The sequence below is a fragment of the Chionomys nivalis genome, chromosome 14, assembly GCF_950005125.1.
Source record: "Chionomys nivalis chromosome 14, mChiNiv1.1, whole genome shotgun sequence".
NCBI lineage: Eukaryota > Metazoa > Chordata > Mammalia > Rodentia > Cricetidae > Chionomys > Chionomys nivalis.
This window is the reverse complement of record NC_080099.1, coordinates 23,699,825-23,712,873: the sequence shown is the minus strand read 5'-3', so window position 1 is coordinate 23,712,873 and position 13,049 is coordinate 23,699,825. Positions and strand designations below refer to the sequence as shown.

Below are 13,049 nucleotides of genomic sequence, written 5' to 3'. Positions count from 1 at the left end.
GTTGTACTGGCCTTGAACTCACAGAGATCTGCCTGCCTCTGCATCCTGGAGTGCTGGGATTAAAGGTGTGTGGCACCACCACCACCAGGCTATAATTACAGCTTTTAAACTAATAGAGCATTTCTGCATATCCGAAACAGATGATTTTTATTTCTTTGCTATGCTGGGTATGGAACCTGGGATCTCACACAGCTAGGCAAATGCTCTGCCATTGAGACACACCCCAACCCCTTTAAGACAGGTGATTACTGGATTAGAGCACATGGACCACAGCACTTGTATGAAAGAAGCAATGCCTTCTCTGCCAGACACTTTTTACTAAGATGTATTATCTTAAAAAATACTTAACATTTTTATTCCAATTTTCTTAGCAGACTAGGCTACAATCTATATACACTTACATATATATGTATATAAACGAGAAACCACTGCCCTTCAAGGTGCTTGACCCTCCCGGCAGGCAACCCCAGACTCTGCAAAGTTTCCTACACCGAGTTAAGGTCCTTCTAGCTCCTCAAGGGCAGCAGCCATGTTTTTGTGTAAATTTTATTTTTCTAGCTTATAAAGGCCAGGATATAAGCTACAGAAACATATACACAAAACTTATATGTTTTGTTGTTTGTTTTTGAGATAGGGTCCAGGCTGGCCTCTGACCTTGAACTTGCTATGGAAACACACAGATAACCTTGAACTCCTGATCCTGCGGCTTCCAGCTCCCTAGTTCTGGAATTACAGGTGTATATTACCAAGGCCAGCACACCTGGCATGTGAGATGCTGTGAACTTACTCCTCTCTCACATTAGCAGAGGAAGCTGAAGCCTACTGACTGAGTTCACAGGAATCCCAGATACAATTTCCCTTTCCCTGGGCAATTCTTTCCCCCATAGGAGTGAAGGGATGCATGCCACGGATTTGACAGAGTGGAGTCTAGCCATCCAGAGGAACGAGCCAGGGCCGAGGTGCTGAGAGTTTCCTGGCATCGGCCCCAGGGCCTGGGTTCAAGGGCCTGCACTTCCTTCTGAGTCAGGACTTACCGCAGCATGGAACCTCATTCTCACTGGAAAACGTCTGCAGGTCCTCGCCCAGCGCCTTCTTCTTGGAGAAACTGATGATACGTGTGATCTTCCGGCCTGCAGCCCTGCTCATGGAGCCCTTTAGCTCAGCGAGGCTATTCTTCTTCCCTTTGCCTGGCAGCACAGGAGTGGGTCACAGGGGATGATGGGGAAGGTCCCCCTTTTACCCATTTCTGGCCTTCCCAGCAGCCCTTGCAAGCTGCACACAGGGACTAGCCTGTAATTCCGCACAGGAAAGGCCCAGTGGCCTTGCTCAGGTCTCCAGGACATGCTCTACCACTGTGTACGTGTGACAAAGTCCCTCCCATCTTTGACATTCTCCAGCATGGACAGTGGACTCCTACCATGTTCACAGGCTTCTCGGCGGCTCAGGGTGGAATTGCTGTCATTCATGCCCAAGCTGTCAGAGTCCGAGTTTTGTTTCTCTTGTGACAATCTCTGGGGAAGGACACAGACAGCCCCACATCAGTGAGACTCTTAGAAGCACTCCCTTATAAGCCCAGTCTTCTTCCAACTCTCCAAGCAACAGCGATCATGTATCTGATACCACCCCAACATTATCAGGAAGGCAGCAATGATCATGTCTTCAGGTTATACTCTATGGGGAGAGCGGGAGCATTAATTATAATGCATTGATAGCGACGTCCTGGAATATGCATTATATTTGGCAAATGAAGAAGGGCAAGCATTGACAGGGAATGTGAATGTAACCCTGTAGCACTGCAGGGATGGACAAGAGTAGGCAACCCTGGATGCTGAAGAGCCCCTGGGCAAACTGATCAGGATGAAGTTCCAGAAAAGGATGGACCAAAATGACAGCATACAGGAAAAGGGGTGATGATGTTTTCAAAGATAGATGTTTTCAAAGAAGTTGTGATAAGACCCAATGATCAGTAGGCATCCATTACAGCTCTATCTTGAATGAGAATGAAGGAACACACACACACACACATACACATACAAAACCTTTGTTGCCAGTCTATTAACAATCATACCTTTGTTGATTCACTAATGAATTCATATGCTACAAAGGAGGTAGGGCAGAAATTGTGGAAGAAATCCTAATGCTACTATTCCCTATTAGCTGTGGGAATGGGGAAGCACCTAGCAGAAAGTGGATGAGCATTTGAAGAACCTGGTCTGTAGGTTTTGAAACTGAAGTTACGGCCCTGTTCGTTCGGCAACAGTGTGCACATAGCAACTTTTCCACCAGGGTGGGAAACATGAGTTTGTAATGAATTCAGTGATGATCCTTCAATCTCGTGACCCCGTGGAAAGAGACCCCACCAACACAACAATCCAGTTGTTCTTCCACCAGAACGACCACCATAGTACATCAGTTACCCTCTCCTGGTCCACTCAACCACGGCAGAGAACTCCACTGTACAGCTTGCCCTACTGTTGCTCTATGGAGCCTCTGCAATGCACCGGAGGCCGTATCATAGTGTGTACCTGCACACTCACACTCCTCTTCAGTGCTGGCTGTACCATGGTGTGTATCTGCACACTCACACCCCTCTTCCAGTGCTGGCCGTACCACGGTGTGTACCCGCACACTCACAACCCTCTGCCAGTGCTGGCCGTACCATGGTGTGTACCCACATACTCACACCCCTCTTCTAGGGCTGCTTTCCTACAGTCTTACTAACTGGTAAAAGCTAAGTGTGGGCAGGGCTCCTTCAGTTCACTTCACAGGAATCCATGTTCCCTAACACTCCAGCCATCCCAAGCTCCCAAGTCCATTTCCTGTCCAGCTCTAACAGCTCCCCAACTCTAGACCATGCCACACAGGCCACTTTCAGTTCTACATTTTCTTGGTTCTACTGCCCGTCCCTGCTACTTAAAGCACCTTTTTTATTTTAGTTTTGCCCTTTTCATCCTTGTCTGAGGCATCACTTGCTTGGGAATATTCTTGAGCCTCTGAGACAGGATCATGCCTCCTTGACACTCACCAGGAACCTGGCACTGTCTCTTAGCTTGTACCCAGGGTAGCAGATATAATACAGTATGATGGTTTTGACTCATGCATGCAAGTGTACTGATTTCTGCAGAGGGTCTGGATTTGCCCAGTGGTTGTTCAGGCTGCTCTATTGCAGTAGCAGAGTCCCAAAGAGGCAGCCTGTGTGGGCTCAAATGCTATCTCTGTTCCTTATTTACTATGGGACTTGGTTACAGTGTTCTCTTCTGAAAATCTGTCTCCAACACAAGCATCCCAGAAGTGGGACTTCTGAGAAGTGACTGGATCCTAAGGGCTCTTTTCCTTCAGTGGATTTACTTATGGCTAAATTTAGCTCTCTGAAACTGATCGAAGGCAGTGGAACTCGTTAGGTCAGGTGTCCCTGGAGGGCCTGGCCTGAGAAGATACACACCTGGTCCCTTCCTGCCTTCTTGTCTGCTTTCTGTCTCTTATGAGGTGAGCTGCGCCGCCTGTCTCTCTGTTTCCCACCTCTTCCTATTATTGCAGTACAGCACCCTGGTGATGCTCAAGGCCTGCAGCACGCTGCCAGCTGACTGGGGCTGAATCAAAACAAGTCATTCCTCCTTTAGCTGTTTATGGCAGGTATGTTGTCGCAGAGACTAAACTGACCACCAGGCACCTGCCACTCTGCTGTTTAGCTTGTAGGATGCCACAGGTGTGTGTGTGTGTTTGTGTGTGTGTGTGTGTGCCTGTGCTTAGTGCCCATTACCTGACCCAGAGGAGTCAACTGGAGACACACATACCTTGTCCTGATCCAGCTTACACAGGAAGACTGGAGATCGGGGGGCCTCCAAGCCCTCTGCTCCCCCACACGGCCGGCTGACCTCGCGGATAACCTGTGAAGAGAACACGGGGTTGGGGATAGGTGTGCCGGAAACCTCTGCGGACAGAAGCATGGCTGGGATTTGTGGGAGCAAGCCTGTTGTGAAGATGGATTAGGGCCACCAGGAGGCAGAGTAGGGCTGAAACAGCCATCTGCACAAATGCAAACTTATCAGAGCCTGACTGGAAGGGCTTTCTACACACATCCCTACTATAAGAACACTGCTCTCTGCTGTCTGAGGAGAGTGAGGCTGTGGATAGGAGAGATGTGAATCTTGAAGATCCACAAAGGTGAGGGGGCTTAAGTGACAGCTAGGACTTTTGCTTTCAGTGACATGGGAAATTGATTTGGGGTCCTTTCACTTACGCAGGGTCCCAGGAATAAGCATGCAGATGATAAAATGTAAAAAGTCACCATCTAAGCTGAGCGTGGTGGCGCGTGCTTTTAATTCCAGCACACAGGCAGAGGCAGACAGATCTCCGAGTTCGAGGCCAGCCTGGTCTACAGAATGAGTTCTGGGACAGCCAGGGCTAAGAAGGCACCATCTGATGGTCTCCTAGACAACAGCATTTATCCCTACAGCAGTCTGTGATCCTCAAGGTACAGGTGAGGATGATGTGACCAGGGAGGTAAAGGCGCTGGTAGGAGGCAGCAGAGCAGACCCTGAAGTAGGCTGCGAGGCTGCCAGCTAGGTGAGCCTTGGACCAGTACAGAGGACCAGCACGGCCAGGCAGATCCCTTTGAACTCTGGGCCTAAGACTCCTATGTTTGACTCACAGGGACCCTGAAGCTTGAGGCTCCTGAAGACAAGTTCTCTCCCTTCCTTCCCCTCTGGACACAAAGGTAGGGATGGGAATGCCAAACATTCCAGGGAGAGCTGGTTATCACCGGAAGGAAGGGAGGAGGGAGGAGGAAGTAAAAGGAGGACTCTGGCTTCATTGTTCCAACAGGAAGGTAAGAGAGGAGAGCAGGGAGAGAGTGGAGTAGATGGGTGGGGGTCTGCTGGAGAGGACTGGAGGCAGGATAGAGCCATGATCACCACCACCACCAGAAGCCAACCAACGCTACAGCTCACTTATTGCCTGGCAGGCACTATGCCAACTCTTGTTGAATCCTTAAAAGAACCATTTAACAGATGAGGAAACTGAGGCACGGGGCAAGTAATGCCATTTGCATAAGATCTCATGGCTCTCTGGCACCTGAACTCAAATCCATGCACCATCAAAGTCTTCCCTCGCCATCACGGTGCCACCATGTTGACTTTGGAATAGACCTGCTTAGCTTCACATCTTGGTCCCAATCACGTGATGCTGTCTGTGACCTCTGGCAATCACTTTAAGTTCTCTGTGCCTCAGCTGATTCACCTTTGAATGTCAGTAACAGCTCCAATGGTCATATACATGAGGCTTTGGCACATTGGACAGTACAAAGTGGTTAATACATGGTGGCACCCTCTGACACCAGAAGATGCTGAACTCCAGTGGCTATCACAACAATGCACATTCCCATCTAAAAACAAAAAGGAGATCTGTCCTCCCCCTATTTTTAAATTAGAAGGGCTAGCTGGTCCTTCAGTTTCAAAGGCATCAAGCACACCATTCCAGGAGTGTAGGTTGGGCAAACAGTAGGTTGCTATATAGGAACGTTAAAAAACAGAGAGTATAGACCTCCTCCATGAGGCCTGCTTGTTGTGAATATTCAAGGCCCATTTGATATGAGTCCTAGTCCCCTAGATAAGGTTTGTAACTTCAAAGGTTAGAACCCCATGCTTGGGGACAGAGAGGAAGGAAGGGGGTGTGGGGTGGCAGCTTCTGGTGTGTCCTGTGCGCGCATACCTTTAGCCACTCCTCTGCCTGCTCCCTGCTCTGCAGAGCCAGCACCAACACCTCTGTGGCCCCCTGGGAGAAGCGCAGCTCATGTCGCTTGTGCCGGCTGTCCTTGGGCACGTAGACAACGGTGCAGGCATCTAGCGCCAGCCTCAGATGCGGCTGCCGGTCCTTGGAGCTTTTGTAACACTGCACAGGGAGAGAGGGGGGTCAGAGCTTCCTGCAGTAGGGGGTGGGAGGGGTAAGGCCCTCACACACAAGAGTAGATTCCTCCCTTGGGCCCAAATGTGAGCAAAGCCTCACAGCGAGAAGCTGAAGAGGGGGTCTCTGGGAATCTTCCAGCACAGCTGTCCATGAGGAAAAGGCAGATTATAGCACAATACTAGGAAGACCATGTGGGCTGAAGAACCAGAGAACAAATAGGTTGGCTTGGGAGGATGCCAGCTGAAAGGGCTGCATGGCAGAATGTTAGGAGTAGATCCCAGCAGGTACCAGTGCTGACCTTGGGAGGGCAGGTTTTCGCACAAAAGGCCAACCTTAACCTTGACACCGGACGTTGACAATAATGCAACAAAAGGGATCTGTAAGTCGATAATGTGGCTGGGGGAGGGAGAGGCATTTCTTTCAGTAGGAGTATACACTGGTAAGGTGTCTACACTCCTATAAATAACCCCTAAACTACACCCCTTTAAACAATCCTAAGAAAGCACACAGGTTTACACACACACACACACACACACACACACACACACACACACACAGTGAGTGGGGGAGGGTAGTTTGAATGTTAAGCTACCCCTGTGTTACTAGGATAAACCGGTAACGGTCCTATGTTTTTATAAGCATCTAGTTCTGTTTGCCAGTGTTTCATTTAGAGCCTTCAACTAGGTTATAAAAGAAATCAGACTATGAATTTTCTTTTTAAAATTGTTTCATTTATTTATTTATGGGGGGACGGAGGCATGTGTGCTACAGTAAACATGTAGTAGCCAGAGACAACTTGCTAGAGTTGGTTCCCAACCTCCACCATGTGGGTTTCAGGGGCCAAGCTCAGGTCATCAGGCTTGGTAATAAATGCCCTTACCCACTGAGCTGTGTTACCTGTTTTTTAAGTTTTTAGCACATAGTCATGGGTTTCACTCTGAATGACATTTCCATACATGTCTAGATTTTGGCTATCGTCAGCCTTCTGCCACCCTCTCATTCCGCTCCAGCTAACCCCCTTCCACTGCCCGGCTCGTATGGGGGAATTATCAAAGGGTTCCCTTTGGAGTTGGGCTGAGACTGGTTGTCTTCTCGGGTCACTCTGTATCCTCTGGAGGGCCTGGCAGCAGCAGGCAGTGGAGCAAAATACAGAACGGGAGGTGAAAGAGTGGAAACATAGCTGCGTGGTGGCGCACACCTTTAATCCCAGCACTCGGGAGGCAGAGGCAGATGGGTCTCTGTGAGTTCGAGGCCAGCCTGGTCTACAGAGTGAGTTCCAGGACAGTTACAGTTACACAGAGACAGCCTGTCTCGAAAAACCAAACCAAACAAAAAGAGCTGGAAACACACCTATCATGACCCTTGGACTGGCCCTGGCCTGCAGTTAGTTTTCACTGCTCAGGGTGAGAAAAGGTTTCAAAGCCATGTGTTGAACATGGCTTGCAGACAGAGTAAAACATGAGAGAGGAGAGAGAGAGAGAGAGAGAGAGAGAGAGAGAGAGAGAGAGAGAGAGAGAGAGAGAGAAGAGAGAGAGAGAGAGATCAGCTATTATCTGCTATTATCTTTTTCCACAGTTATGTTCATTTTCCCTACTCTGGGTAGCTCTGGCTGGAACTCACTCTCTCCAGTCATTCTTTTGCTCCGCGTGCGTGTGCTGGAGCTTGATGTACCGTGCCCCAAGGGTCTGTGCTGTGCAGAGACCACTCACAGCCTCAGGCACACCCACAGGTCTCCAGGGAGGCACTCACCAGTAGCTGCTCCTCCTTGATGACTGTCAGCTGCTTGGCCCACTGCCCGAAGCGCTTTTTCCGAAGCAGGAAGGCACATATCCTGCAGTCCCTAACCAGGTGTATGGAGGCCTCCTCCGAGGGCCACTGGTGCCTGGGCCGCCGCCCCTTCTCTTCCTCCTCCTCCTCATCGTAGGACTCGTAGGAGCTACTCATGGCGTCAGAGTCATTGTCTGTGGGTGTCGCAGGAAAAAACCCTCAGTCCTGTGCCCCTTCTAACCCTGGCAGGCAGCCTGCTCTGGGCCCGAGCTACAGGGGGCAGAGGAAGGACAAGGATGGACTAGAGGCCTGACTCAAAAGCTTCGCTTTGGAGCAGCCTCTGGGACGGCATCTTGGTGATTTCACTTCTTGGAGTTCCTCACCACTATGTAGTCATGATATATACCAGATGCTGCTTCATCTTGTGCCTTGGACCCCGTGGCATGGACAATGTCTAGCTAAGTGTCTTCTACCAGTAAGTGCTCAGTAAACTTCTGTTTCTGCCCTTACCTCATCACCACCCATGGCCATTGTCTCAGACCACCCTCCCAATCCAAATCCCTGGGACAGATAAGGAAACTGAACTTGCCTAAGATCAGCCATCGAGAATTAGATCAGGGAAAGACTCAAGTGATTTCCCATTCCAGTGTTTTTCTTTTCCCCACACTGAAGCCACTGAGAACAAGGGCTTTGGGACCTGTTTAGTGATCACAGCCTGGTAAGGGGTTGTGGGTGTGTGCATGCCAAGGGCCAGCTCTTCAGGAGGACAGCTGTGTGAGCAGCTGCCTGGTACGTACAGGAGTTCTTCAGCTCTCCGTTCAGCCTCGTGCTGGGGTAGCTGCTGTCCGCGTCCTCATAGTAGCTACCCACAATCGACTGGGCTGGGCTGCAGCCATCTGTGGGAGTGTTCAAAAGAGTCGAGCTTGTAGACATTTGGGTAGAATCCAGGGGCAGGGCTGGGCAAGTCCCAGAGACAAAGAGTGGGGGCTCAGGGCAGCCTCAGCCTGAGTGGGGGGCTCTACTTCTGCACCTGGTCTGCTGTGGCTCCTCAGTTAACCCCTCCATACCCACGACAACAAACTGCTTTGCTGGGCCTCGCCAGACCTCCAGGTCTATGGTCATTCTATTCTCTCTGCCTTCCTACGTTTTTATCAGAGAATCACGCCCCACCCTTCAAGGCCCAGTTCAAAGATGTTTTTGCTCATTGCCCAATGGCACTGAGTGTGTTTGAATGTCCTTGTCATAGCTCTGGTCTCGGTATTGCAGGGTGTAGGGGACCTGCTGCAAGAAAGGAGGCTTGGTTCCATTTTACACATGGGATAGCAGGCCCCACAGAGATTGCTAGTGGCTGAGGCTGGATCAGAGCTGAGCCAGATGCCTTCATTCAGCCAGGCTGGCTCACGCTCTCATCATACGGTTCTTCAGAGTGCTGGCTCCGGTTTCCTCCTGTCCATCTGTTTCCTGAGGAAAGGTGTACTGAAGTCCCTAGCTACTGGGATACTCAGCTCACTCCCAAGCGAGTCTCAGAGCCCGCCTTTGCCTCTCTGAGGCCGACATGTTGGCATCACGGTGTGCAAGGTGGGCCGGAGGAGTTGGGGGAGTGGGGTATGTGGGGGCAAAACGAACACCATGGCTGGACACTGTGTGTGAGAGAGGAGGGATGCTCTGGCTGGCTTGGTGGCAGGCTCTCTCCTGACTGGGTTCATGGTCTTCCTGAGGCCTTCTCCCCTTCCAGCCTTCCCAGGAGGGGGCGTCTCTACCCTGTATGAAGGAAGTAAACTCTCTGGGAAGGTTAGGGAGCCTCTTTCTGCCAGGGTGCTTGACATTCAACTTGGGTCCCTGCAAGTACCTTGTCCCTTCCTTCTTCCTTTGCCCTTAGTGAACCAGATAGGAAAAGTTGCCTACTTCACCTCTGTGATAGGAATCTGGAGACTCATAGCCTGAAGAGGGCCACAGATCATTTGGTCCAACCTCTCCACAGGCAAAAGGTATAAACACGGTAAATGTCATCAGCTGATGGACAGATAAACCAGATGTGACATGTCCTTAGAAAAGAGTTATCAGCCATTCTGATGCACACTCCTACATGGACAGATCTTGAAAATGCTATGCTAAGTGAAAGATGTCAATCTAGAAAGGTCATGTGTCAGATGATTCCCTCTATATGAAAAGTCCAGAATAGGCAAAGCCGTATTGCCAGAAACGGCAGAGGCGGGGGGCATTGGGGAGGAGAAGCAGTGGCTGAGGAGGGACTGCTTCATGATCCAGTTTCTTTCGGGGGTGACGAAAACGCTTGGGGACTAGACAGCAGTGGTGGCTGTGTAACGCTAAATGCACGCCACACATTTCAAAATAGCGGGACAGACAGCTAATCTTCTATTTTATCACCTTTGCCCATGGGAAAATATAAACAGTACAAAAGAGTGTGAATGAAAGAACATTTTCCCTTCACCCAGATTTACTTATCTCCTGCCTTCCTCTTTTCTTCATTCCCTCCTTCACTGTCTTCTAATGAGAAGGGGCCTCAAACTCCTAGGCTCAAGCAATTCTCCTGCCTCAGGTTCATAGTAGTTGGGATTTTAGTGAATGGCATCAAACTGACTTAAATATGTATTCTCAAATTACACATCACATTTACCTATCATTATTATCTATTTTTGCACAAGGGCTCTGCCACTGAGCTATCTGCCCAGTGCCCCACCTGGATTTTTATTAATTTCCCGTAGGAAAATCCTGTTACGAGTTTCTTGCACATCCTAGAAAAATTATGAAAACCAATGCACGAGTGAGTATATCCTGTTAGAAAAAGCAAACAAATGAAACGGTGTTCTGTAGAGCCTTCTGTGCTTGGTTTTCTTCCACGACTGGGTCATTCACATGGTCATAAACATGTAAGTTTATCATTTCTCACGGGGCAGACCTGTTTCATTTGCAGTTTGGCAGGTGGAGAATATTCTGCTGTGCTGTGGGACAGCAGGGAAGTGGAACACCGGCATTACCAGCTACAAACCCAGCCTCACATGCTTGGGCATCTAAACCCAGTTTCTCTGTACACTATCAACTCCTCATTGGGTCCTTATGCAAAGGGAGGGCCACCTGCTGCCCACTGGGGAAGTCAATGGGAGAACAAAGACTAATGGCTAATTTAAGAGATTTTCTAAGGTAATTTATCCCATCAGTAAAAGTACACGCACAGAATTCTTTGGTACATATTTATGTATAAATTATATATATGCTATTTGCAAGCATTATGTTATAAGTAGATCATAACAAATATAAAATATTAATTGTTTTTAAAAAGGTGGTTGAACTATATATAAATCAAGCCTCTCCTATTTCTGCCTGTACCACTGTGTGACTGCCTGGGGCGGGAGGATGAACCATGAAGCTTGGTTTAGGTCATGGGCCACATCCTATGATGTCCTGACTTGGTAACATGATCATCCATATGTATACACAGAAGGAAAACCATGTCACTGCAGGCTGAAGGGACGAGAGAGGGGCAAGCAGGGCTGACAGCTGTCACTTTTGTCCTGCACTCTCTTATGAATGGAGCTAGCGCCTCCTTGTTTAGAGGACAGAGAGCAGAGATCCTCAGAAGACAGGAGTCCGCCTCAAGTCACAGAACTGGGATTAGAAGCCAAGCCCCTGGCCATGCCATCGATCCCATGGTTTGGAGCTCAGGGCAGCTCATCCCAGAGAAGGGCAACAGAGCTGGGCAGGCAGTGGCTTATCTTGCTGCTCCTCGAGGAAGGAATTCTGTAAGCCACGAGGGGCCCAGAACTTACTGTGTGAACTGATGTACTCGGGGGACTTGCCGGGCCCCAGGGGAAAGGCTTCTTCATAGTAATCCTCAGGGGGAGGCTTGTTGGGCAGTGGTGGAGGCACGTCGGCTGTCTGCAGGGGAACAAATAAGGTCTGTGAAGTAAGGCAGCTGTGAACACGGCAGAGGGAAACAGGTGGGAGGAGGGAGGGAGGGAGGGAGGGAGGGAGGGAGGGAGGGAGGGAGGGAGGGAGAGAGACTGGTTGCCAGGAGGCCAGGGTTCCAAGGATGCAGTCTGAATGTGAAGCTCTAAGCTGTTTTTTTGTGTATTGAGGTCTCATTATGTAGCCCAGGCTGGCCCTGAGCTGCAATGTTCCCATCTCTCCCTCCTACGTGCTGGGATTACAGCATGGGATGCTGTACCTGGCTAGTCACAACATCGACTAGACTCAGAGCTGGCAACCGGAGAGCCCATTCCTGCTATTCTGCTTCTACATGTAAATTCTGCAAGCATCGGAGCGCCTTTGTAATGTCCAAGAGTTTTGCAAAGTGCCCCGAGTGGCTGTTGTGTTTCGAGTGGGCTCACCCACAGTGCTCCGACATTGGTGTGAGCTCTGCCACCACACGAGGAGCAACAGAACAAATAAACATGAGGCATATAATTGAGGGAGCAGTGAAATCTGGGGTCAGGAAGCCTCAGCTTTTCAGCTCAGCACTTTTTTAAAAAATATTTATTTATTATGTATACAATATTCTGTCTGTGTGTATGCCTGCAGGCCAGAAGAGGGCACCAGACCCCATTACAGATGATTGTGAGTCACCATGTGGTTGCTGGGAATTGAACTCAGGACCTTTAGAAGAGCAGACAATGCTCTTAACCTCTGAGCCATCTCGCCAGCCCTCAGCACTTTCTTTTACTCGCTGTGGGACACTGGGTGCATCACCTAACCCTCTCCCTGAGCCATGGGGACAACATATCTGGTTGCCATATGCATGTAAAGAGTATCATAGCGAATTAACAACTAGTACCTGCGATGGAGGTGATGAGGCTCAGAGTCTGTGTGACAAGCAAAGCTTGTCTCTGACTCTGTCGTCCCGAGGCTGGGAACACTAGAACAAATCCTTTACTTTGTAGGTGTGAAAAACTCAGATTCCCTCGTTAGTCAGGGCCAGGACTTACATTTCTCAGAGATGGGCTCTTGGTTGGCTCAGGGCTGGCTCCCTTGCTGGGTTGTTCCCCATCATCCGACATATCCCGAAGGTCACCCAGGTCACAGTCTACAGAGAAAACCAAGGTGGCAGAGGAGAAAGATGGCTGGGCTTGGGGTCTGGAGGCCTGCCTGTGAAGCCAGGCCCTTCTTCCTCCATCCTTAGCAACCTGCACAAGCAGCTGAATAGAGTGTGCCCTGGGCTTTTTCCGTAGGTCGGTTATGCTAATCTGTCTTGCCTGGCTTCCAGACAGAAGTCACCGTAGAACATCTTTGTGGGGTGCTTTGGATGTCTTTGAGAATATGACATGGAGGAATGGGGGGCTCCTGTATATGTATGGGGCTCCTACGTCTCTCTGATGTACAGGGTCTGTTGTCTCAAAACTTTCCTAGACCATACATCTCTC

General features: G+C 49.7%; 1 protein-coding gene across 2 annotated transcripts in view; it reads right to left on the bottom strand.

The window, feature by feature from the left end:
- Afap1l1 (actin filament associated protein 1 like 1) overlaps positions 1 to 13,049 on the bottom strand; it is a 56,458-nt gene that overhangs the window by 15,336 nt on the left and 28,073 nt on the right. For both annotated transcript variants that reach the window (XM_057789220.1, XM_057789221.1), the window contains exons 4-11: positions 12,615 to 12,712; positions 11,460 to 11,568; positions 8,469 to 8,567; positions 7,654 to 7,865; positions 5,710 to 5,889; positions 3,795 to 3,887; positions 1,418 to 1,511; positions 1,035 to 1,187 (exon numbers count right to left, since the gene is read on the bottom strand). In XM_057789220.1, coding sequence (XP_057645203.1) covers positions 1,035 to 1,187; positions 1,418 to 1,511; positions 3,795 to 3,887; positions 5,710 to 5,889; positions 7,654 to 7,865; positions 8,469 to 8,567; positions 11,460 to 11,568; positions 12,615 to 12,712 — 1,038 coding nt within the window. The remainder of the gene's footprint in view (positions 1 to 1,034; positions 1,188 to 1,417; positions 1,512 to 3,794; positions 3,888 to 5,709; positions 5,890 to 7,653; positions 7,866 to 8,468; positions 8,568 to 11,459; positions 11,569 to 12,614; positions 12,713 to 13,049) is intronic.